This window comes from Lynx canadensis, chromosome A2 (genome assembly GCF_007474595.2).
Source record: "Lynx canadensis isolate LIC74 chromosome A2, mLynCan4.pri.v2, whole genome shotgun sequence".
Lineage (NCBI taxonomy): Eukaryota > Metazoa > Chordata > Mammalia > Carnivora > Felidae > Lynx > Lynx canadensis.
This window is the reverse complement of record NC_044304.2, coordinates 100,084,848-100,111,851: the sequence shown is the minus strand read 5'-3', so window position 1 is coordinate 100,111,851 and position 27,004 is coordinate 100,084,848. Positions and strand designations below refer to the sequence as shown.

The 27,004-nt window shown below is 39.9% G+C and overlaps 1 protein-coding gene across 4 annotated transcripts; it reads right to left on the bottom strand.

The window, feature by feature from the left end:
- Positions 1 to 17,385: 17,385 nt before the first annotated feature.
- On the bottom strand, positions 17,386 to 25,373 carry TAC1 (tachykinin precursor 1). 4 transcript variants are annotated; one of them, XM_030294760.1, is made up of 7 exons: positions 25,295 to 25,373; positions 24,770 to 24,901; positions 23,613 to 23,709; positions 23,106 to 23,150; positions 22,605 to 22,628; positions 21,014 to 21,067; positions 17,386 to 17,954 (listed from the first exon to the last, which is right to left on the bottom strand). In XM_030294760.1, the coding sequence occupies exons 2-7, from the start codon at positions 24,890 to 24,892 to the stop codon at positions 17,905 to 17,907; spliced, it is 393 nt and encodes a 130-aa protein (XP_030150620.1). In that variant the 5' UTR covers positions 24,893 to 24,901; positions 25,295 to 25,373; the 3' UTR covers positions 17,386 to 17,904. The 4 variants fall into 4 exon arrangements, with proteins under 4 accessions (XP_030150620.1, XP_030150637.1, XP_030150628.1 ...); XM_030294777.1 differs by lacking the exon at positions 21,014 to 21,067; XM_030294768.1 differs by lacking the exon at positions 23,106 to 23,150.
- Positions 25,374 to 27,004: the final 1,631 nt, after the last annotated feature.

The following is a 27,004-nucleotide window of genomic DNA, read 5'->3' as shown; positions in this document are numbered from 1 at the left end:
CTATGGCAGGCTGCTGAAATGCAAGGGTTCTGTGATAGATAGAATGTTTTTAAGTTTATTGATTTATTTTGAGGGAGACAGAGACAGCATGAGAGAAGGAGGAGCAGAGAGGTAGGAGCAATGTAAATGCAGAGCCTGACAAAGGGTTCAAACTCATGAACTGATATCATGACCTGAGCTGAAAACAAGAGTGGGACACTTAACCAACTGAGACCTGCCTACCCAGGCTCCCCTGTGGTAGGCAGAATTCTAGGATGATCTCCAACCCTTGAGTATGGGAGGGACTGGTAAATGTGGTGGGTTATCATTCTCATGATTAGGTTATTCTACTTGGCACAGTTGGCTTTTAACAGGGAGATTATTCTGGGCGACCTGACTTTGTCAGGTAAGCCCTTGAAAGGAATGGGGCTCTTCCTAGAGAAAGGGGTTCAAAGTCGGGGAAATTTGAAATGTGAGAGGGATTGAACATGAGAAAGATTCTTCATAGTTGACTTTGAGCATTAGGTGACCACACGGCACGGAGTACAGGCAGCTTTCAGGAGCTGAGAGCATCTCTTAGCGGACAATCAAGGAAATGGTGATTACCGTGCTACAAGCTCAAGGTGCTGGATTCTGCTGCAACCACATGAGCTGGGCAGAAACTCTGAGCTCTGGATGAGAGTGCAGTGGGTCGAGACCTGTATTTCAGCCTTTTGAGAACCAGAGCTGAGGACCCCTTCTCCATTCTGTGCACGGACCACTGACCCACCATGCTGTGAGCATTTCGTAAACGGGAGTCGTTTTAAGCCGCCAAATTTGTAGTGGTTTGTTCTATAGCAATAGAAATGAAGCAGATTCTAACCTGAGTTTAAGAAAAGCCAATAAATCACATTCCCACAACTAGAACCAAATAATCATCTCAGGGACTAAGGGGAGGAAGGCTTTCTCCTCACTGCTTTGCTGTCACTGAGGAGCAACCTGACTTCTCTGGATGTCAGCTTCCTCAGCCAGAAGTCGTTAGGTAAGATTTTATCTGGTCTCTCTAACTCAAACATTCTGTAATTCCCTTCTGGCCACTTCTACCTATAACCAACAAAGTAAAAGTTATTGCTAAAAGAATAATTCCATTATCTGCTTGCAGTATTGTGGGGGGGGGGGAGGAGGAAGTGTGATTTCTGGAAGTAATGCTGTAGTGCTTGCTGAAGATACGGTTTTATCTTTCTCTTCCTATTTGTGGGCTTACTCAGCTATGCTACGCTCCTGAGGCACACGTGGAAACCTTTGGGCTCAGCCTTCCGGGAAGACATTAAAACACTTACAGACAGCTTGGCCCTAGTTGAGGGATTTATTAATATAAGTCTTTTGAGTGTGTCATATTTTAGGTCTATCGTCTTCAGCAGAATCCTCCTCACATTATTTTATTTAAAACAAAACAAAGAAGGACAAAACTACACAAAACAAGAAAACAAAAACAGATCAGTTGATCCATTCAGGATACATTGTCTCTGCTGCATGGAAGACTGAATATACAATTTATTTTCCACGTAAGACTCTTTTGCCACCGCTATAAGCACAAAAACATGTGAGATGCTCCTTATACCAACTCAGTGCCAAGAAAGAATCATGACGCCATGGTTATTGTATTGCTTTGGAAGCCAGGCTTCCTGACTTTCAGTAAACTGGTTTTGTGCTACGACTTAATGGCTACTAATCATTCACTGCACTCAGTGATTCCAGTTTTTCTATAAATGAATAAAATTTCCTGAATAAAATCCTAATTTATAATATCCCTTCACCCTCTTCACCGATTTGGGGCTTTTATTAACGTAACAATTTTAATGTTTGTCTCACGTATTCCCCTTCTTATTTTTGAAGAAGAGGAATCTTTTTTTCTTTTTAAATTATAGTATTAATTCAGATATATTGTGAAGATATTAAAAATACAAATATATATATATATATATATATATATATATATATTCCACAGTTCAATTCACACATTCATTCAGGTGAAATAGACTGTGATAGTATCTCCTTGAATTTTCCACCCTGAGCACTTCCCTCGCCTTTCTTGGGCCTGGCCCTGCAGTGTGCATAACACTGTGTTACAGAGAAAAAATTCTGTGGGTCAAAGACATTTGCAAAACACTGTTGTGTGTCAGTGGTTCTCAAATTTTAATGTGCATGGGTCTCCTGTATATCTTGTGAAAACTGCAGGTTCCAATCCAGTAGGTCTGGGATGGACTTAGATTCTGCCTTTCTAACAATGCTTCTGATTCTCAGACTGCTGGCAAAATTAACAAGCCCTTTAAAGGGTTCTGATGTCTGCTTTAATTTCCGAATCACGGTAGTTTCCTTTAAACACTGATGCTGGCCTCAACTCCCAGAGTTACTGATTTAGTAGGTTTAGGAATGGGCTTAGGAATTCACAGTTCTAACATGTTCGTAGGTGATGCTGCTGCTGCTGGCCCAGGGACCACACTTTGAGAACCACTACAGTGCTCTGTCTATTGGGTTGCAAACTTATTTCCCAGGCTGGAGTTCCCACGTTGTTACTAACCTCACAAGATTTATCTTAATTTCTCGCAGCATCTTTCATTAATATAAAAGCATATTTGACAATATTTTCCCATTACAAATACTTTTCTAAAATTTTTTAATGTTTTTTTTATTTTTGAGAGAGAGACAGAGTGAGAGCAGGGGAGGTGCACAGAGAGAGGGAGACACAGAACCTGAAGCAGGCTCCAGGCTCTGAGCTGTCAGCACAGAGCCTGACGCGGGGCTTGAATTCATGAACTGTGAGATCGTGACCTGAGCCAAAGTCAGACACGTAACTGATTGAGCCACCCAGGTGCCCCTCCCCTTACAAATATTTTAAGATGGTTTGAGGCTAGATGAGTTTTGGGCTCTCCAGTATTCAAATAGCTAGTAATTGAACACAACTCTTATTTCTTTCACTTGATGGTTCTGTGTCTCAACTCGATTCATTTAATTGAGGAGCTGCAGGGTTTGTTTTTACTTTTTCTTGGTTAGGAAGCTAAGTAGAATATTACAGTCATACATAGAGTATCCTCTCTTCCTTTAATGTCAGTAGGTCTGGGGGAGGGGAGGAGCATACCTTACATGCGACTGCTATCTTCACCACAAGCTTATGGCTTAATTTCTGATTGGTCTTCTTAAAACCTAAGATTTTCCCTTCATCCTCTTTATCATACACACAGTGTTCAGTAAATGCATATTAAGTGAAATAGGCAAAATGTTCAGTAATTTTAAAAATTGCAGTGAATCTTGAGTTAAGATAAAGCACATTTTATAATTTGTCATTTATAGAAGTCTAACATAAAACAGCCATTCAATGTTCACAGTCATTCAATGAATTGATCAGTAAGAGACAAAAGGCAATTCAGGGACTCCTCATTTGTCTCTGTAAAAGGCCAGTGCCCGTCGCAGAGCCTGAAGCCTAGCAGACGTCCCATAAACGCGGGGCGAAAGAAAGGCGCTCAGCTGAGTGAGCTGATTTGTTAATACTGTATCATGTATCATAATTTATGAATGATGGAAAACAGTAGTGGTAGCTACAATGAAGTACCAGGGAGTCAGGAGCAGACGTGAGGTGAGTCACAACAAAAACAGTTAAAATTCTAAGGTTTTAGAACTTAAAAAGGAGAAAAACTAAGGTAAAGAAAAAGAATATCACTTTTATTCACTCACATTCCTGCGCGCTTTGTTTGAGCATGAGGGTAGCATTACTGGAAATTGTTTACCATCTTCAGAATGTCCTGTTCAGAGGCCCTCTATCTAGGATCAGGTCAGCTGCGGTGTCTTATGAATGCCATGCATCATGGTCCCAGGGGGACAGGTTTTTTTGAGAACCACTGAAATATATCATTCCACTTGGCTTAATGATTTCTAATATAAATCACACAGGAAAATAGCTCTAGTGTGTTTAAAAACAAGTGGTAATTATTTATTGCACGTTACATAAATGACTTACTATTTGAAAGCATTTTCAAAGATTTTTTTAGTTTTTATTTTTTTTCTTTTTTAAGTTATTTAAATGCCAGTCGGTTAACAGAGTGTAATATTAGTTTCTGGTGCACAGTCTAGTGATGCAACATTTCTGTATCACACCTGCTGCTCATCACAAGTGCGCTCCCTAATCCCATCACTTATTTCACCCTCCCCTGCCCCCCTCCTCCCTGGGAACCATGAGTTCTCTGTAGTTCAGAATCTGTTTCTTGGTTTGCCTCTCTCAAAAGAGCATTTTTTTCAAGCTTCACTAGTTTTCTTGGACAAATGTTTGATGGGAAATTTTCTCCCTCAGTTTCTTCTATTAAGATCAAGAAACTGATATCCACAAGCCTATAAGAAATTCTTAGAACATTTTAGAAGAGTGAAGGGACATGACATTGTCTCATGCATTATTACTTTAATTTTGAGGAAAACCTTGACAATCTAAGATGCAAAGTGAAAAGAAAAATGAGATAGACATGTTTTAAATTTTTTTTTTCAACATTTATTTATTTTTGGGACAGAGAGAGACAGAGCATGAACGGGGGAGGGGCAGAGAGAGAGGGAGACACAGAATCGGAAACAGGCTCCAGGCTCTGAGCCATCAGCCCAGAGCCCGACGCGGGGCTCGAACTCACGGACCGCGAGATCGTGACCTGGCTGAAGTCTGACGCTTAACCGACTGCGCCACCCAGGCGCCCCAAGATAGACATGTTTTAAAATAAAAAAACAAGGGTTTTTAAATATTCCTTACACTATTGCTAGCTAATAGAACTTTCTGAAAGTATTTTTTTTTAAACTATCAGATTTGAGGTGAGGTGTTCCACATGTTGATTTATTTTCTGAGTCAATGGTAAAGAGCAGACAGAGTATCTTTGGCTATTCCTGAATAATGGAAGAAATCTGTAGTTAACATAGAAGGATGGTATATGTAAAATATAGTTTATCCGGGACATTAAGGGAAAGACGTTAGCATATCTTCTCTAACTATGACATCAAAGACACAGCATTAATACTACATCATGTTGCTGATACAGGGGGAAATATGCTAACCATCTAGGAGCATAGGTAAGATCCCTTTCTGAGCCATCTTACACTTTTAAAAAAATAGAATGTTCTTTTGTTTGTTCCATGGTATATGTTACTAGTGGGTATTATGTGGGAAGGGCTTGTCCACTCTTTGAAGTTTTTGCAAGGATATTTCTATGGTTGAGAAGCACATGCATGGTTTCTATTAAAAAAAAAAATTCTAGTCCTCCTGATGTACTTGTTTGCAATACAATAAGTCTTTAAAATAATCATCCAGGAGTTTTTAGTCTGATCTTACTTCAAGCTCTTAACTGAGTTGCTGGCAACTCAGAAGTTCCAATAGATAGATGGGTAGTTAGTACTTCAGTTCTATTGAGCTTTTTAGAAACACAATATTACAAATTCTTGCACACTATTGGTCAGAATGCAAAATGGTGTAGCACTATAGAAAAAAGTGTAGAGATTCCTTAGATAGTTAAAAATAGAACTTCCATATGGTTCAGCAATCCCATTTCTGGATATTTGTCCAAAAAGATTGAAATCGGGATCTTAAAGAGATATTAGCACTCCTGTGTTCATTACAGAACTATTCTCAGGAGTTAAGAAGTGGAAACAATTTAAATGCCCATCAACAGATGACTGGATAGTGACAATGTGGTATATTCACACAATGGACTACTACTAAGCTTTACAAAAGAAGGACATTCTGTAATATGTAATAACATGGATGAACCTTAAGGATAAGTGCAGTAAGTGAAATAACTGGGGTGAAATATGCCAGTCACAGAAAGACACACATTGCATGATTTCACTTGTATGAAAATTTTAAATAGTCAAATTTATAGAATCAAAGAGTGGAATGCCAGGGGCTGGAGGGAGGAAGAAATTGGGAGGTACTAATCAATGGGCATAAAGTTTTAGTTAAGGAAGAGGAATCAGCCCTAGAGATCTGCTGTGCAACATCATACATATAACCAACAATAATGTATTATATACTTGAAATTTTGATAAGAGGGTAGATCTTCAGTATTTTTATAATAATAAAATAAAATTTAAAAAATCAAATTAATGTAAAAATTAATGTTCTGTTGCTGAAAAAAAATATGCCATTACCTTATAGTGGGTAGTTGAAGACTTATTTAAGTAAGACAGTAATGTAAGCATGCATCCAGTCTCCTTTTTGATCTCTATGCATTGTCACCACATGGAACAAATATTCTGTAATTGTGGGTTCTCTTTAAGATATTCAAGAATCATGTTACTGAATGATCTATTTGTACATTTCAGTGGAAGAAGTATCAGGACTCCCAAATATCAAAGCCTCTCTAAAAGGATAAAAATGTAACCATTGTGGATGTTAAAAAGAGTTGATGAGTATTATGGAGGCAACTGAATAATATTTTGTATATTGAATAATATCAATATCTTGGAACTAAGTACATAAACCTCAAGATGACTGCTTTGAAAGGACAGCACTCATTTGATGAATGGACCATAGTTCAACAAATTTTCCCAAGTTTCTGGAACTTCATTTGCCCTTATATTCATAGATGACTTCTCACGTGACTGTAGTAGGACAGTGTGGAGAGGGAGACTTGGGACTACACTGAAGCACTTACTGCCCAGCTGGGAAAGAACAGAAACAGAGCAATCAAAGTAAGACTCACAAGTATGACCTTGGTTCTTGAAACCTGCCTTTTTCATCTTCCCATAACCACATCTTTCCGTCACTGAAGCCTGTATTCCATGCCACCTCCTCTTGTAGTCACTCTTTCTCCCCCTCCCCCATTCAGTGAATATGAGCGCTTATTCAGCAAGTATGAGCCAGCACTGTCTCAGGTGTAAGAGATTACCAGAGAGCCAAAGGGAAATGGTCTCTGGCATCACATGTTAATCATACTTTACCTGTATTTCTCTTATGGCAATTGCTGTACTTGGGCATATGTCAACCTCCTGTAAGACAGTGAGTGCTTTGATGTCAGTACCATTGTCTAATTCACTTATCAGAGGTTTTACAACTAAAAGACAATTGACATATGATGAATGAATGAATGAATGGACAAGTGAATGAGCAAAAGAGTGAATGAGTCAGTCTTTCTGACTCCTTATGCCCGAGTAATGCAACTAAATTTTCACCTTTCTGAAATGTTACAACACAAACCTAACCTCCATCATTATGTGTTGGGGTCACATAAAATACTTGGGTGCCAAGGAAGCCATTACAGTGGAATTTTTAAGAAACCACCCAAAAATACTTCTGTGCAATTGTAGAATACATTTTTATTTTATTTTATTTATTTAAATTTTTTTAATCTTTATTTTTGAGAGAGACAGAGAAAGAGAGAGAGGGAGATACAGAGTGCAAGTGGGGGAGGGAACCGTTAGCACAGAGCCCGATGTGGGGCTTGAACTCATGAGCTGCGAGATTATGACTTGAGCCGAAGTCGGACGCTTAACCGACTGAGCCACCCAGGCGTCCCTAGAGTACATTTTTTATAGCCCGACATATCTGAGTCAAAATTGACAGAAGGCTGCAAATGCAGAATGACGTATTTTCCTAGCAGACTTAACATCTATTTAGAAGAGGCCATTAGTGTGTATTATGAAGAAATACCATTTTACAAATGGCAGTAGACAAAAATTTTTTAACTTCCTTAAATATTCCTTTATTCCAAATAATGACTCACTAAAGCAGTGATTAGAAATCATCTCTATACTTTTATTTATTTTTATTTTTAAAATTTTATTTTAGAGAGAGAGTGTGCTCAAGTGGGGGAGAGGGGCAGAGGGAGAGAGAGGGAGAATCTTAAGCAGGCTCCACACTCATCATAGAGCCCAATGCAGGGCTCGATCCCGTGACCCTGGGATCATGACCTGAGCCGAAGTCAAAAATCAGATGCTCAACTGACTGAGCCACCTAGGCACCTGTTCTGGTATTTAAAAGATGTTTAAAAGATGTGCTTGTGTTTACATTGGTAACAGGAGTCTTAGTGATGACAACTTTCACTATATTCTTCATGTTGAGTAACACTTCTTGGACCTAGAGAGAAGCTCTTTCTTTGTAGTGCAAGCTGCCACCCTGAAATCTACCTTGCAATTAGCCAGGAAATTCTTTTCGCTTCTTTCCTGAGTCCTAAGCTTGTTTTTCATATTTATTACTTTTTCTTTGTTAGCTCTCTTTTTGTTGAGCATAACCATTAACATATTTGAGAAAGGGTCTGTGCAGGTAAATTTTTTTTAACTTGGAATGCTTGAAAATAATCTACCATTATATGTGAATGATAGTATGGCTAGGGGCTCAGTCTGGGTTCTCTTGAAAACAGAAAAATAGTAAGATGCCACCACAGCTTTGTTCCAAGGGTGCAAACCCCTCAGAGGGGTTCTAATGTGTGCAAAGCTGCTGATATTTTGGTAGTGACATACAAAGAGTAGCTTAAACAAGCTGTAGAACTGGCCACTCTTAGGTCCCAAACCTGATGCTGAGTCCCTGTCCAGGCCCGTCGTGAAAGGCAAATCAGCTTCTACTGAGCAGAATCTCTGGAGAGCTTTTTCTTTCCTGCTTCGTTAGAAGAAAATTCGTTCTTCCCCTTTCTATGGTTTATGCTTCTTTGTTGTTCCAGAATAATTGTCAATGAAATACCCATTCTTAAGAGAGAAATTCAGGAGAGGGAGATGAGGGGAGATCTTCTATTCCAACCCAGAGGTTTCCACAGCTCAGACAAAGCACAACTGGCAATCATATGATCTCCCAAGTCTGGCTTGTTTGGTAAATAATAGTACATGTGTGAGAACAATCCAGTTTGCATTTTACCGAAAAACAGGCCAGTTGCTCTGAAGAAACAGATATCAGGAACTTCCAGTGAGCAAGAATTTGATGAAAAATATACACGCTGTTTTCAAGAACAAATGGTACTTTCCAGGAATAGGGCTGCCAGAATTGTGGAGAAATTCTAGGGGAAAAATGCTAACCCTGAAAGGAAATAGTTGTGTTAAAAGTGTGTTTAATTTGCGTCATTAGAGCACAACTTCTTAGTTTGAAACATCTAATGTGGGTTAGTGGTGACTTCATAGCTATGGTATATAAGCACATACACTCTGCTTAAGAATGAGGGAAAGAAAAAAGGGAGGGAGAAGAGAGAGAGGACAGGAAGGAAAGGGAGTCAGTTTCTTATCATTAAAGTGTTGGGGCACCTGGGTGGCTCAGTTGGTTAAGCCTCTGACTCTGGGTTTCTAAGCAGAGCCTGCTTGGGATTCTCTCTCGCTCTCTGCCCCTCTCCTGCTCCCATGCACGAGCTCTCTTTCTCTCTCTCTCTCTCTCTCTCAAAATAAATAAATAAATAAATAAATAAATAAATAAATAAATAAATACATAAATACATAAATACATAAATAAACAAATAAAATGTTAGCTCTACTTAAAAGTTAAGAAAATGTCTAAAGACTATAATTCTTTTTTCCAAAGTTATTGTTCTCATGCTTCTGTTTAGCAAGAAAAAGATAAAGCAACAATCTTGTTATACTGTACCCATAGAGTCACTTTATTTACTCGTTACTTCAAATGTTTCAAAACATCGCTGAGGTAGATTACCTAAATTATTAAAACAATGATTATAGTGAAAATTATTCATGGTTCAAATATTGCAATAGCAGATGTAAATGATTCAATGGCGTGCTTGTGACGTTTTCTCCAAGATGCACTGTTTCCAAAGTCCATAAAAACTTCCATTTGTGTTGACTCTCTCTGGTGGTTAAAGAGCGAACTAAGCGCTTTGCAGCAGTTTTTCTCAGTACAGTGGTTCCTGACATTTCTTTGCAAACAGTCTAAGAAGCTTTTTGTTTAATAACACTATTCTTTCACACGGCTTTGTCCAAGTTCATTGCTTTCTTAATATTTCTATGATAAACGACCCATTTTGGCTTTATTTTTAAAACAAAACAAATTGTCTCCCAAAGCTACAATGAACCCTTCATCTGTAGAAAGAGAAGGGTATTTGTAACTCTTCAGTGATATTTCTCCACCTCTGAAAATAATTAAAAATCAACCAGCTATTCCATTAGTGTTAGTATGGAAGCAAGAAATTCTTGTATGATCTCATACAAGCCTGTCTCTCCAGACTCTCTTCCCACTTGTTATGTGCTGTAATCAGACTCAAATATTTGCACTCCTTAGAGCACATCCTGTTCTTTCACACCTACTTGTCTGTCTTTAGATTTATTCCTTGCTTCCAAACACCTTTCCTCCCTGACTGCCCCCTGAAAACTTTCTGTTTTTGGAGACTCACCTCTCTCATACCTCCCAGATAATACCCTTTCTGCATTCCGAGGACACTTTTCACTTCTCCCTAATCTTGCCTTATTGCATTTAAATCATTTCTCGCGTGTGTATTCCTCCTACTAGCTCTGAGACTCTTGAGGTTGAGGACTGTGATTCATATATTGCTGAACTATAACTGAATACAATGATCACATCTAAATATTAACAATAATTCTTCACTGTCATCAAATACCCATTGTTCAAACTTCTCTGATTGTTTCATAATTTTTTAAAGTTTATTAGTTTAAAAAAGACTCAATTGGTTAATGTATCTTGTAAGTCTCTTTTCATCTATAATTACCTCTCTATTTTATTTTCCTTAATCTTTAAATTTTTTTTAATGTTTTATTTATTTTTGAGAGAGAGACAGAGCACGAGCAGGGGAGGGGCAGAGAGAGGGAGACACAGAATCTGAAACAGGCTCCAGGCTCTGAGCTGTCAGCACAGAGCCCGATGCGGGGCTCGAACTCACAAACTGTGAGATCATGACCTGAGCCAAAGTTGGACACCCAACCGACTGAGCCACCCAAGCACCCCAAGGGTTCCCTTTTCTTTACATCTTTTCTCTATATCTTTGCCAATACTCGTGATCTCTTGTCTTTTTGATGACAGACATTCTAATATGTGTGCAGTGATCTATCATTGTGGCTTTGGTTTGCGTTTCCCTGATGGTTAATGATGTTGAACATCTTTTCATGCCTCTGTTGGCCATTTGTATGCCTTGTTTGCTAAAAGGTCTATTTAGGGCCTCTGCTCATTTTTAAATCAGATTTGTTTTCTATGTACTTGTGTGAATTCCTTATATATTTTGAACCTTAAGCCCTTATCAAATATATGGTTTGCAAATATTTTTCTCCCCATCCAGTAAGTTGCCTTTTAATTTTATTGTTCCTTCTGCTGTGCAGAGGCTTTTTAGTTTGATGTAGTCCCACTTGTTGATTTTTGCTTTTGTTTTTTTGTGCTTTTGGTGTCATATCCAAAAAATCATTGCCAAAACCAATGTCAAGGAGACTTTTCCCTATATTTTCTTCCAGGAGTTTTACAATTTTGGGTATTATATTTAAATCCTTAATTCATTACAAGTAATTTTTGTAAGCTATGTAAGATGAAGATCCAATTTTATTCTTTTGTATGTGAATATATAATTTTCCCTGCACAATTTATTGAAGAAACTGTTGTTTCTATTTTTAGCTTCATTGTCAAATATTAGTTGACTGTGTATGTATGGATTTATTTCTGGGCTCTTGATTCTATTCCATTAATCTAGGTGTCTGTTTTTGTGCCAGTACCATACTGTTTTGATTACTAGAGCTTTGTAATATAGTTACAGGAATCAGGGAGTATGATGTCTCCAGCTTTGTTTTTCTTTCTCCAGATTGTTTTGGCTCTTTTGAGTCTTCCGTGGTTTCCTACAAATTTTAGGATTGTTTTTCTATTTCTGTAAGAAAATACCATTAGAATTATGATAGGGATTGCATTGAATCTATAGATCACCTGGGCAGTATATACATTTTATCAATGTTAATTTTTCCAATCCATGAGCATGGAATATCTTTCCATTTATTTGTGACTTCTTCAATTTCTTTCATCAGTGTCTAATTAGCTTTTCATTTATAGATTGTTCTCCTACTTGGTCAGATTTCTTCCTAAGTGTTTCATTGGCTCTGATACTTTTGTAAATGGGATTTTTAAAATTTCTTTTTCAGATATTTCATTGTCAGTGTGTACAAACGCAACTGATTTGCATATGTTGATTTTATATCCTGCAACTTCACTGAACTCATTTATTAGTTCTAACAGTTTTTGGACGGAGTCGTTAGAGTTAGGCTGGTATTATTGAATGGGTTGGGTAGTTTCTTTCGGGGTGAGACCAAACTTGTTAATTGTGTTGGGTCGTTACCCTGTCCTGTTTTCCTAGTTTTGAAACAGTTTGTAAAACCTGAAAAAATTCATTCCTTTATTCCTGGAGCTTTAGTTGATTTTCTTTATTAAGTGGCCTGCACCATAGTCTTTTGGGTATCGGTGTGAGAGAAGCAGTGTAGTTAACGAGTACAGCTGTAAACTCTTCACAGTTATTCACAGGTTTATTTTAACTAGCGTCAATATTTTTAAAATGTTTGTTTATTCATTTTGAGAGAGAGAGAAAAAGAGAGAGAGTGTGTGCACATGCACACGAGCAGGGGAGGGGCAGGGAGAGAGAGATTCTCAAGCAGGCTTCATGCTGTCAGTGCAGAGCCCAATGTGGGGCTGAGTCTCCTGAACTGTGAGATCATGACCTGAGCTGAAATCAAGAGTTAGATGCTTAATGGAATGAACCCCCCAGGCGCCCCACGAATTTCAATATTTTTAATTTTTAACATCCAAAAATATCCTTTCACTGATGTTTTTGCATGCATTGGTACCGTTTTATATGGTATTATCTTAAAAAATTTCAAACTCCTGTGTATCTATAGCCATTTTCCTGCCAATGTCAAGTTTTACCTTCTGTTTCTTTTTTCTTAAATATAGATTTGCAAAGTTTTACCTTAAAACTTTTTTTCTTTGGAAAAAAATTGATCAAGCTTACCATTTTGTGTTTGTTCTTATAGTTTTTGTTTTATTACTATCTGGTTTAATCTCAATTCCTTCACTCTGTCTTCAGTGGACTTATTTTGTTGTTCTCTTTAGTGTCTTTTGGTGAAATCTTTTTCATTAGATTTCAACCCCTTTTATTTGGGGAAAAATTCATTTATGGCCATAAATTTCTTCCTGAGAATTTCTCTGGTTCCATACCCAGGTTTTGATATAGAGGCCATGCATGTTTTGCAAAAAACTAGTTCACATAGCAGGCCTGAGACTGTTACACTTGACAAGTCCTGCCTGCAAGATTGGCCCTTGGCTGGTGTCGGGCGACTTGACTGGTAAATTCAATCCTTCGCTGATATTAGAACTTTTCCCGTATGATAGGATAGCTCACTATGCCTAAACATTTGCTTTCCTTATAGGAGTCTGAGGGTGCCTATGTGACCAGACATCTATACTGCCCCAGCTAATTCTCATGTTGACATCTTATGGAGTTTTATTTCCAGATGGTTTATTTAACACACATACAAATTTCATTTTAGCAATGTTGTTTCATATGATTTCTTTGTTGCCATGTTTTTTACTCATTACTCCCTCTCATATTTATTTTTCTTCATGCTAAAATAATATCCTGGGGTAATTCTTTCAAAGAATGTGGATAGTAAGCTTTCTAAGGTCTGATATGTTTGAAAATGTCCTTCATTCATGAAGGAAGCTAAATGGCTGAATTTATTCTCCTGATTCTAGCAAGATCTAGTCCTTACCTCTTCCTCCTCACCACTCCTACTAAATCCAGACTATCTAACAGCTGCTAAAATTTTAGCTCCACTCTCACAGTCCCCAAATCCTGTCCCCTGACTAATGCAGCCTAAGTTCCCCATACCTTCTGAGAACTGGAACAGTGAACAATTCTTAGAATATAACAGAACTTTGACCCTCATCAGTTTAACATAGAAATTCTTTAGGCTGTCTGCTCTCCAGCAGAACAGCTATCTTGAATTTTTCTCTTGTGATGATTTTAATGTAAGCTAACAGATTTTAGTTGGTTTTTCTTCTTTTACAAGTTCATTCTCATTTTTAAAGGATAGTTTGACCAAGTATTTTTTTTCCTTAAGAAGTTTTAGATTTTGTTACCTTATCTCATGGCACCCAGTGTTGCTGATGAGAAGTCCATATTCTGCAGCAGTATAGTTCCCTATTCTGGGGTTGGCCCCTTTTTTTGCAGCCTCTGGGATTCCCTGCAAGGGCCATGTCTTGTCAGTGTGGCCCCTTGTGTGCTTTCTTTCTCAAGGATCACATAATTTCTGGTCCACCAAAAGTCCTTACTCTGCTTTTCACAAATCACAATGTACTTACTCTTTTAAAATATAACAAAAAATCATAATGACTTGGTCTTAAGAGGGGAGATTTCAGCATGTGCTCCGATTAAAATATTATTTTTATTTGTTTGGATAAGTCCCTATGAAACTATATTCCAAGGGAAAACAACTGGGTGTCCAGAGGAAGACTCATTTTTACTTTATACTTTTCTCTATTTGAATTTCAACTTATTGTTTCTGTTTTTGGATTCACAATAATGGCATATATAACCCATTGGACGTCATTTTATTATCTACCTCTAAATGCACCCATCAGCTTTTCCCACCTGCTCTGGTGCCCTATCTATGCTGCTTACTGGTGTGGGCTACATCAAGGTCTCCTAGCCCTCTGTTTCCAGTTGGGTTTGCCTAATAGGAGGTGAGTGAGGTTGGGGTATTTATTCCCTGGCCTTTCCACCCTCTTCCCCCACTACATACCTGACTACCCTGTGTTGGTTCTGCCCTCCTACTGAAGACAGCAGCTGCCAGGTGCTCCTCTGCACACAGAGACCCTCATTTCCTCCTCTTGATCCTTTAGGCCTGGGGTAGCAGTGGCTCCTAAGGGTGCCAGCCTGGAGACCCACATTCCATTGCTGGCTTCTCTACACCCTGCTGACAGCTTTGTAATTAGTCCCTTCATTAAATTCTCCTCAAATTACTCAGCTTGAGTATCATTTGTTTTTGCCCTCATTCCTGACCCAAACCAAAACCAGAAAACAAAAAACCAAAGCAATAAAGTATTTAGGTAACTTAATTATATAGATTCATCTTCTTGCTGTTTCATAACAGAATAAAATATTTAAGAAAGAAGAAAGGTGAAGAAAACTTATTTTCATCAAAGGAACCATGCCACAGAGGGAAAGTAATAGTAAATATTTCATGAGTATACACGTAAAGCTGAACTTCCTCTCCCTTTCCTTCCCGACAAGTGTTGTCGGGTGTCTGGGCCTGGAGGGAAAGCAGGCGTGGATGAATTCTTGCTGATGCAGGTCCTTCTGCAGTATTGTGGGATCCTGCTGCGGAGACTTATAGACGCTCAGAGGTGAAACGGGCCATGGGGACCATCTAGCACAACAATGAACAGCACAGAGCATTGTAGTTTGTGATACCACCTTAGATTTAATTTGCGTAGCAAGTATATAAAAACCACCCCATGCTGGTGCTTCTTCAGTGTGCTCTTAAAAAACATTCCAGTTGCTAAAAAATGGTGCTAATTTTCCCGCTGGCTTTTGGGAGAGTAGCTAACAATGGCAACAGGTAACATTCACTAAATACTTGGCTGTGGGCTGGAGACTATGCTCCAAGCTTTATAGGTATCATGTTCCACAGCCCTCACCTAAGCTCCACAGAGGATACCATCCACTGCATCCTAGTGTATGATAGTGGCAGGTACTGGCATTAATCCAGCATTAATCCAATTCTGATGAGGATCATGAGGCAGAAAGAAGTTAAGGGGCTTGCCCATCATCACATGGCCATTCAACTGATGGAGCCAGGATCCAAACTTGAGCGGTTCAAACCCCACGCTCATCCATTGTATCGTTCCTTCCTGGTAGAGTATCTATGCAGAAATAAATATGTATATATCATGCAGGCATATTGTTTTGTGCCTAAGAATATACCAGATATCCTGTTCTATGTCACTAAACACATAACGCCATTTTAAGTGATGGCAGAACATTCAGTTGTATCAATATACCAATTTGCTTAATCAATCTCATTGTTAGATTTTAATTTGTTCCTCTTCTTCTCCTTGATAATCCCTTTGTAGTACTGACTCCTCTCATTATAATCTCTGACCCCACGATTTCCTTGAGCTTCATATCATCTGTAAATTGATGCTGATAATACTTCCTTGAGTGATTATATATGATAGCTATTATTATATATTGCAATTATTTTTGAATTTTTTATTTATTTGAGAGAGCACGCCCGAGTGGGGGAGGGGCAAAGAGGGAGGGAAACACAGAATCTGAAGCAGGCTCCAGGCTCCAAGCTGTCAGCACAGAGCCTGAGGCAGGGACTGAACTCACAAACCGTGAGGTCATGACCTGAGCGGAAGTCAGATGCCCAACTGACTAAGCCACCCAGGCTCCCCAGCAATTATTATTAAATAGAATGTTAAACATTACTATCGGGGAGTGGGCTCTAGATGATGCCGATTTTCTCCATTTTGCTTATTATTTATAATTTGTAATATTTCAATGTATTGTGTAACAGGAAATGAGTTTGTTAGAGTTTAAGACAAATTTTTCATTTAAAAATATAAAGGTTAAAATACACTTTAGCTCTCCTGTCCCACAAATGGTTTTAACATTGATCAACAACAGTCACTAATCCAGGGTAAAATCATGGAGTTTTATGTCACCAAACATTGCTACTCCTGAGTCATCGTCCCACTTGTCAATATCCCACACTCTCTATGCAATCAGAAAACGATTCCAACAACACTTACCAATCCTTCCCCTTAAATAAATACACAAAAGCCTTGCTCTGATTGCTCTGTATTTATTCCTGATACACATGCTTCTGCTAGAGTGTTTTAGGTGCTGGCAATTCACAGGACTCCTTAGAAATGCTAGAAAGTTGCTCTTGTCTTTGTTACAGGAGTAATGCTGTATTCTCAATCAGTCCCCTATTTTTCCGTATCATCTTTGGATGACCTTTGTGAGAATTTGGTATCTTAATTCTAGTAAGAATCACACACTGATGCATTTATACCTGAGCTCCAAGCAGGGCTTAAATGGGCTGCTGATGAAATAACCAGTGGAATGCATCTTTAAGACAGATTATTATCTTATCTGTAAAAGGGAATCATAGGCCTGTATAAACAGAACTTATCCTTTACTGTTTGGATTACAAAATGTAATTGTTTTCCTCGTGAATGATCTCATGCCAAATGACTGAGCTGCCAACAACAACAACAACAACAAACAAACAGTGTGTGTGTGTGTGTGTGAGAGAGAGAGAGAGAGAGAGAGGGAAACATTATATTGTAGTAATTTTCCACAAGAGAAACTTGGTTGCTTTATGTTTCACCATGTAGCAGCCAAAATAGCTTCAAACAGATTTCATCTACTAAAAGAACGTTTGCTGGTTTGAGAAATATTAATGAAAGAATAAAACCCAATCTTCAAGGTAATTTTTCTTTTATTTAAAATGTTAACTCACAACGCATTATACAATGAAGTGAAGACCTTAGAATCACATTAAAACTTTAAAAACATCTCTATATAGTCACAACACATGAAACATGCTGCAGGGGTACAGTTTTATACCAAATCTTAGTACATTTCCACCACGAAAACAGATGAAGCACAAGCCTGTCTGTGAGTTTCCTTTCCTTTAGCAGTGGCTGACGTGACTGCTTCCAAGGAACAAAAATGACTTCTTTCTTTGAAGACTGTATTTCACTTTCATTGAACACTGTGCCTTGTTGAGAAATTACCACTGGCTTCTATGTCTGAGGGAGTCCTATTAGAATTCTAACACACTTTCACAACACATATTGGCACGATATGAAAAACAGTTTTTGAGTTTTCAACTCAAAACAATTGTTATTAAATAATTATTCCTCATAGTGCATGTCTCATTTTACCTTTCACTGGCCACTGACACAAATGAAGCTCAATAAATTACACATTAGCTGGTTTATTTACGTCTTCTTTCATAATCCTGCATCGCACGCCTTTCGTAAGCCACTGAGAACAAAGAGAACGTAGAGAGTTTTTTAAGAGGATTCACTGAGATAAATAAACTTCAAGACATAGGGGAATTTATTAAAAACTCATAATGACTTTCCCCCCTCCACTGAAGTATTTCTAGGAATTTTATTTTCATGTCCTCCAATCTTGCTTCAGTCTCCATCCTGACTGGAAGTGTTCTAACCACAGAATTCTTGGTTGTTCAGCTTATCTGCCATATACTTTGTGCCCCCAAAGCACATTCCCACAATCTGTTGCAGTGTTACTCCCCAACAACTTTCTTAAGTAGGGGCAGGCCCCTTGGTGATTTATAGAATGGATAATTCCTCAAGTACAGGAATAGAAACAGTAGCAGGATAAAAGCAAAATGTGAGACTTCTATTCTAGGACAGAGTCAACCAACTACAGGTCATGGGACAAATCCAGCCCACCACCTTTTCTTGAAAATAACATCTTGGGGCGCTTGGGTGGCTCAGTTGGTTAAGCGTCCAACTTCAGCTCAGGTCATGATCTCACAGCTTGTGGGTTTGAACCCTGCATTGGGCTCTGGGCTGACAGCTCGGAGCCTAGGGCCTGCCTCCGATTCTGTCTCCCTCTTCTTCTCCCTCTGCCCCTCCCCGATTTGCACTCTGTCTCTCCCTCAAAAATAAATAAACATTAAAACAGTTTTTTTAAATAAAGAAAAGAATGTCTTACTGGAACATGGCCACACCCATGTACTATGGCTACTTTAGTATTTTATTGACAGATAGGAGTAGTTGCTACGGAGACTGCACAGCTCACAAAATCTGAAATATTTGCTATCTGACTCTTTACAGAAAAAGTTTCTGGATCCTTGTTATAGGAGTACCTAAGGCTGTAAGGGTCTCCTGTCTTGTGGATACCTTCCAGTGATGGACTGTCCTTGTTCATTGTCAGTAGGTAGGGCAATTGTGCCACCCACATACAACACAGTTTAACTTACCTCCTAGCAGCCTAATGGCCTGTGAAAGATTAATCAATGCTCCAAAGGTACTTAACATATGGCTAGCAAGTAATTTAAATACTCTATCTGGACTTAAAAAAAAAGCCAGAATTATACTATATTACATATTATTATTAAATTATATGCAATTTCAAGGAGGTCTGCAGTTGTCAGAGAAGGAAAAGTCCATTTCTCACCCTGCTTTGTTTGTATAAGGAGAAGGAGGAAGAGGAGGGCAAACCCAAGTTCAGTTCCTGACAAGCTTCAGGTAACAGGATCTGACCCTCAGGGAAGTGAGGTGAAATAATGCAAACTAACCAAAGACTCATTAGTGTCAGCTGGAACATAATAGCCTCTTCCCCGGAAGCAGAATTTTTTTTACCTGGTCCTTGAACTCTCCACAACTATATGTCAATTTTTGTGTTCATAAGCTAATGAGGCATTCTCGACAAAGCAGGGCTCTAGATTTCTCAGATTGTCAGAGGGGTCTGTGACCACAAAAGGCTAAGAATCAGATGTCTGCAGAACACAATCACAACCTTGCCTCAGCTGGTCATATGAAAAGATCTGAGTGTAGGTTACATTTTTGCCCATTTTTCCCTTTTACAGTTTCTTAACTGAAATGGAGGAGTGAAGATTTAGTCATAAATTGATTCTGATTCATTCTAGTGATTCTATTTATCTGTAATTATATGATTACCCTACCTACATTTAAAAGCATTTGATCTGTGTAAATTGCACAATATCTGTATTATTTGTAAAGTTAACCATGTTCTGATACCTGTATTAATTCTGGAAATAGATAGCTGGTGACTAATAGGATTATCAAGAAGACCACAGTTGTATAAGAGCTGGTGTACATTTCTGTTACAAGTAAAGCCAGGGTGGTTTAAATTTACATTCCATTTCCAAAAGCTAGAGGATAGCATGTGGTAAGATAATTTCAAGCTTTTCATTAGGCACATTGTTAACTTCTTTAAAATTTTAACTTGAGCAGCCCCAAAATTACTGACACGGGTATACAAATGTCATATCTAGATTTGGAAGGTACGGAACCCATAGTAGGGATACATCACTTTCACATAAATTTTTCAGATAATTATGCCAGCACTTCTTAGTTACAGATTTTCTAAAAACTTGCAATATTCTAAATGATTGAGTCATGCAGTTGCTTTCTAATTAATTACTTGATTAGTACTATAATTCTCTTTCCACTGAACGTAAAATAGTTTGAATAGCTTTCCTAAGGAACCTAATCATTATAAAAGCTGAATGTGCTTTACAAAAAGTCTCTATGAAAAGGATATAGGAATTACTTCACATTGAAAAATGGTATGGTGAGTAGGTTTTCAGATCTACGTATGAGGCCTTTTCACAGAAGACAAACTAAAGAGAGGCAAGGAAATATGCAGCCTTATGGTAAGTGAAAGACTTATCCAAGATTAAACTGGGTTAAGAGAACTGTGGCATCCCTTCACGCTCAGTTTTGCAGCCGGAAGGGATCGCAGCCCTGCGGGGTGGCTTGATCATGTTCCTTTTTGAAGGCACTGGAATGGACTAGGTCATTCTCATACTCTCAAACATCCATCAGGATGTTTCGAGTTTGAGTCTTTACAACTTCATAAAGAGCAAGTGATCTGCATAAATGGAAATAGTGTTTTGTTTATGTTGTGCTGAAAGACTGCCGGATGTAGTGTGTTCTAAGACTTTCAAATTACCTTGGTAGTAAGTGAAACCTGGTCTTATTTCACCACATACCCTTCCTCTCTTAGTTCAGTGAAGTTAAGTGTGGCTGATGTAACAAATATAAGGGGAAGAGTAGTAGACTAGCCCAAGGATTCAGGTTAAGTAAGGATTACGTGGGAAAGATGCTGGGAAGGCTGATGGTTTGAGAAAGATCGATGCATCCTGGGTGATATTAGCTTAATCAGCTACAAATCCATGCCTGGACTTATTTATTGCAGTTACATTTTTTTCATCACAAATACTCATTTTGAATTTATTATGCCTTTTTAGTACTTTGAAAATTAAGCTTTAGAAAAAAATATAGATTTAAGATATTGTCTATTTTCAGTCATGGTTTTATACATACCAGAATTTAAAGCTCTTTTGCCCATTAGTCCAACAAAGGAATCTGTTTTATGCCCTGGAAAAATACATTTAGGGGTATTTCAATATGTAGATCTTCGAGGAAATCAACGGTTAAAACTTGTACCGAAGAAAAGCAAGCTTTTGAACATATGCCTATATAATAAATACATAACCATTTCAAGTTTTGGGGAGACTGAAGAAATGATGATTCCTAATAAGTCTTACAAATGACATTAAACAATACAAAAGAAAGCATTTTTCTTAATTCTACGTCTAAATATTAGCAAGTACACTTTATTCATATTACATTCTATCTGCTCATATATGTTTTAAATATTGTTGCTATTTAAGCTAGCTTTGACTTTTAGGGGGTTAACTTCACAAACAGAAATATCCAAGTAGATGTCCTCGTGTCTCTGACTACGTTGTTATTTCTCAGGAGCTGAACCTTGGTTGAGTAGATCCTTGCACCTGATGATTATAAACTTCTAGAAGGTCACTATTTCTATTTTGTTGGATTTTAAAAAATACTCCTTTTGGAAAAGTGTGTTTTCACACTAATAGAGCACATTTATTTTCATTATATAGAATTTTGCTATATACAATTCCCTTCAAAGTCAAATCTTTACAATGTAAATAGGAATAAGATTTATTTTCAATCATAAAGCTTTCGGGAAAGCTTACTATTTCAACTTTAGTGGCAAAAGGTCTTGTGGTTTAAACTGTATTATTTGAGAATAGGACTGCTGTTTAAACGTGATCTCCTCTGCCAACCAGTGAACCCAAGTCCAAGTAGGAGATGTGAGTGGACCCTGGGGTAAGTGAGTAGGATTGAGATGGACCCGGGGGGACTTCCTGTCAACTTGAGCTCTACTAACTAGAAAACTAAGATCTAATGAACGTCAAGTGCCACAAGTCTGCTATCTCCACTGCCCTATGAAATGTTTCCCTGAACTTTGATAGATCAATTATGGGATCAAAAAACTGCATTTCTAGCTCTCTTTACTATGGATTCTCTACTCGTTCACTCGATTCTCTCAATTGGCTGCTGGATGACCCTAATACATGATGTCCTCAGGAGACCTAGCAGACTGAAATGTTAGGAGATGCCTATAAATGCTTATTGTTTTTATTTTTGCAGTGGAGGTGGTAAGGGATGGGAGAGGGTGTGTGTGAAAGGAGAGGACTCTGTTGTGGATTTTTACCCCTGGACTGAAATTCTTATCTAAAACTAACAATTTATAGGAGTTAAAGGATTTCTTCTTGTTTTTTTTTTTTTTTTTTTGCAGCTTAAACAACAATAAACATTTATTATCTCACAGTTTCCATGGATAAGGAATTCAGCAACAGGTTAGGTAGGAGTTAAAAGGATTTTTAACATAATGCATCATTTTGGTAAGTAGCCAGGTCTAAAAAACAGCTTTGAACAAACCTATTCTGGATATGATTAATAGGAGTCTCCCCCCTTCTAATACCGTCTTCATTAAAAATACTAAGTCCTAAGTTATTACAGAAGATATAAAATGAAATTCAATCTAATTTACCTTTGCATTGGTAAATGTCAAAATTATTCAAAATAATTAGAAACTTACTTTTATGAGAGATCTGGCCATGCCCTAGAAGAAAGAAAGGCCAAGTTAGCAGAGCAACAGATTTGTTTTAAAGACGCTACATTTTTAAAAGAGAATTATAAAATGTTGATTTTTAAAATACCTAACATTTCCCATTGATGTACTATCCTGAGGAATATAGCAGAACCATAAATGCTAACCAAATTGTTAATGATAAAAACAGAATAGCAACCAAAAATATTCCAAAAGGAGTATTTTTGAGGGCCTTCTATGGGCCAGATTCAAACCCAGAACTATTAGGCCCCTGAAGCCTAACAGTAACTGTTAGGCCACACCACCTGTTTTCATATAAGAACCATATCTCCGGGCGGGACTACTATTTGACATTCAGAGATGGATACAAGTCTATAGTTTTATTAAACAGGTATGACCAAGAATCTATTTCAGCCCATAAAAGACTTTCTTCACTTTTCCTACATGTGCATTCACATTAGTAAAATAAAGATTTATAGAAATGTTTACCATAAAGAGCCTTTAACAGGGCCACTTGTTTTTCAATTGAGGAATCTGACAAAAGATGAATTGACATTAACTATTTGCACGTTCCACTGATGTGACAAATAAAAGGTAACAATATTTCTATCACGAGACATGAGGCACCTGAACCTAATCTAACCCCAATGGTCTAAAATGGGTTTCCACAGGCAGTTAGACCCCCTGGAGGCCCCGCGCCTTCCACTTTGTCATTTTGGATCTTAAGTCAAGGCAGAGCTCAGCTAAGGCTGGTCCCCGTTCTTGATTTGGGTCACTCTAATTGTGTGAGGCACGCGCAAACGATCTCTCCCTCCCTCCGCGGACTGGTGTGTGTGTTGGTGGGTGAAGGCCAGAGTCGCTCCTCGGGGATATATCCATTTTAGGATGGAAACTTCTACTCAAAGAGCAAGAGAGACTGGGAGCTCTGAGAAGCGGCGACGGGGAGAGAGGGCGACTGCTCAGAGAGACAGAGAGAGGGATGGCTGCCCATCTCACCAGCATCCCGTTTGCCCATTAATCCGAAGAACTGCTGAGGCTTGGGTCTCCGGGCGATTCTCTGCAGAAGATGCTCAAAGGGCTCGGGCAGCTCCTCCTGGGGGCGGACGCACAGACAAACGAGCGTGTAGGCAACCAGCGCGTGGCGCCGGGAAACCCGAGTCATTCCAGTGGTGAGCGCCAGCCTTGGGAGAAGCTCGGCTGCGGGCACCACCGCCGCCAGGGCCCGGAAGCTCGCCCCACAGGGAGGCGAGAGGAAGCCCGGCAGCCCCGCGCCGGGGCGGAGTGGGGTCCTAGCCAGGGAGCTCCCTTCCTACACCCCTCCCGGCGGAACTCGGTTCTAGCCGCGCCTCCACCCCCCAGCCCCGCCCCCGATGGTTAGCAGGCGGCGCGGCATCCCCCAGCTCTGCACGCTTTCCGCTTTTTGCTCCCAGCTTGGAGACCTCCCGCTCATCTGTCGCGCGGCCACCTGACTTTCTCTGGACTCTGGCGCAGGCTTTGGAGACACCTGACCGCCCTAAACGCACACAGGTGTGTGGCGGGAGTGGGGAGGGAATGACAACGCTTTACTGGAGACCTGCACCGCGAGACTTTTACTGTTCCCTCGAGGCGCGCCCCCTTGCAGGAATAGCTTGCGAGCCCAGTAAAGGAAAACTTGCGGCTCCGTCCTCGGGTCAGCAAAATAAAAGTCAAGGCTGGAAGCTACCTTCCCACCCACCCCGCCCTTCGAAGCCCCCAGCAACTTGCCCTTTGCCCCTGCTTCTACCAGCGTTGGACGCGCCCCCTTCTGCCGCTGCCCAGCCGTTTCCAAACGCCCGGTCCTTGCAGCTAGACTGGAGTCCCCGAAATCTCCGTTACCCCAGGATGAAACCTTGTGAGGTTTTCAGCCTTATGAGGACCCCCCTCCCCCCGGGAGTTCCCGAGACCCGACGGCGCAGACCCCGGGAGGAAACTTGGGATCCTGGGCACAAAAATCTCGTGCGGGCCCCAGGGAATGGCGTTCCTTTACACCCCCACCCCCCCCTTCCCCGCGCGCCTCCACCGCCTCTGGTCGCGGTCACGGTGTCTTCCAGGCTAACTAGAATGTTATCGCAGGGGAAGTGATGGCCCCCTAGGCCCGGAAAAACGGCGCGCGCCGGCTGGAGACCCGTTCTCACCTTGATCTGGTCGCTGTCGGACCAGTCGGACCAATAATTCAGATCATCGTTATCTCCGATTTCTTCTGCGAACAGTTGAGTGGAGATGAGAAAAAAGACGGCCAAGGCCACGAGGATTTTCATGTTGGATTTCTGGGAATTGTGGGGAAGAAAAAATGTACATATTGGGGATGGTTATCCAAGAGTTTGGGCAGCATAATTTCTGGTCTCACAGCCAAATCAGGGCCGATTGAACCGAGGGATAAAAAGCCTAAAGGATACCTTGTACGCCTTAGGAAAGATAATCATGCCCCAAAGCTTCTCAAATCCCCTTCTCCCTGGAACCCGACTCCTTCCGCCCCAGACCCACCGATCCATACCTTCAAGCCAGCAGGCTCTGCAGGTGGGTAACAATGAGGGGCTTTGGCGTTTGGGATACCCGTCGCCCCGCTGTCCCCCCGCAGTCCTCCCATTGTCCCTAGCTCCAGCGGCCGATCCAGCGTGGCCAGCCGCCACCTCGGAGCGATGCGCGGCGCGGGCACTTACTGCGGCGGGCAGGCCCGAAGGATTCTTCTGGCTGCTCTGAGCGCACGCGGGGCGCTCTGCGCTCTCGGTCTCCGAGGTGGTGGTGGAGGCAGCGGCGCGCTCTTTTGCCCGCTCGGTGCCGCGCGGTATTTATCTGAGCCCCGACGAGCCCCGAGGCCCACGTGACACGCTCCCCACGCGACTTTCTGCTCAATATTTAATTAACCGCCTCCTCTCCTTTCGCTTGCGTCTGATTGAGAGTTTCCGAGACGGTAACCCGTCGGTGCCCATAACATCTGGACCCAATTGGGTTCGAAATGACGCAACTTTGGGAAAATCGAGATCTCGCCATCCAATCCCGAGCGGCCCGTCTTCTTCCGTCTGCAGAGCTGACGCCCCCTCCCCTCTCCTTCGGAACGAGGTTCCATGACACCTGAGATTACTCATCAAAATTGAGCAAAGTGACTCATTCCTCGGACTTCCGTAACTTTTTTGTCCCTTGAGACGTCAGGATAAGTTGCACTTTTAAGGATGGCCAAATAACTTAAGGTATTAAGATATTGTCGTCGGAAATTATGCTAAGAAGAGCATTTCAAATGGAAGGAAAAGGCTTTTTTTCCCCCCTTCTATCTCATCTGCAGTGTCTTAAGTGTTTCTGAGATATAGTATCTTCTATGAGCAGAGCATCCTTCTCCCAAACCAGATAGAATACTGGCGTTTCTCCAGCATTACAAAAGGATTTTCAGTCCCATAGCATTTCAGAGGATGGAAAGCAGATGTATTTTACATTTTGGAGAAAGGAGAATTTAAACGTGGCGATACACGTAGAACTTTTGTATCAGTGCCATCCTAGGATATCTTTTGTTCCAAGCTAGCAAAATCCTCTTCCTTCACACATCCAGGAACAGGGGTTGGAAGAGGACGTTTTCTGTTCTCTCCTACCCTTTCTCGCTGAAGACTAAGACACCGGCGAGACCGTGTACAGGATCCTTACTGGATGTCTTTAAAGGATTCTACAGATCATCCACTGATTTCTCCTGTATATGAGAATAAGTGTAATGAAGATGCTAACTGGATGGTCATTAACAATATGAAACTATTAGACAAATAACGTCTGTACAGAAATCACAGCTTTCCATGAGTCCATGGTTTCACCTTGCAGACACATTTCTTTCATCTCTAAATGAATCAAATGAGGTATCTTGGGTGCAGCTGTTTTCTCCTCTTTGCTAAGTAAGTATTACATTTTTCAATTAATTCTGATGTGTTTAGTATACCGCATAAAGGAAATAACATTTTCTTTTGCAATTCACTTAAGTCAGTAATGTTTTTTCCTCTCATATTTGCTGTTCTTTCTTAAATAGTCCTGAATTTTGAAATTCCCACATCTCTATCTCATTTCTTTACAGCCATCCTCACAGGGTGAGGCATTCTATTTTTGTATTTATAATTTCTTATGTGGGAAATTATATACAAAAGTAGAGAGAATCATTCACTTGAAACCACTTGCAAGTTTTACGGACAAACCTTTCCTATTTCCCCTCCACTCGGATTATTTTAAAGCAAATTCCAGATATCATTTCAATGGTGAATATTTCAACATGTCTATAAAGATGGTAAGGATTAAAAAATATAAAAGCAGAACCGTGCCATTATTCCACCTAAAAATAATATCAAATAAGTCCTTATCGCATTAAATATCTGGTTAATGTTCAAGTATCCCTCATTGTT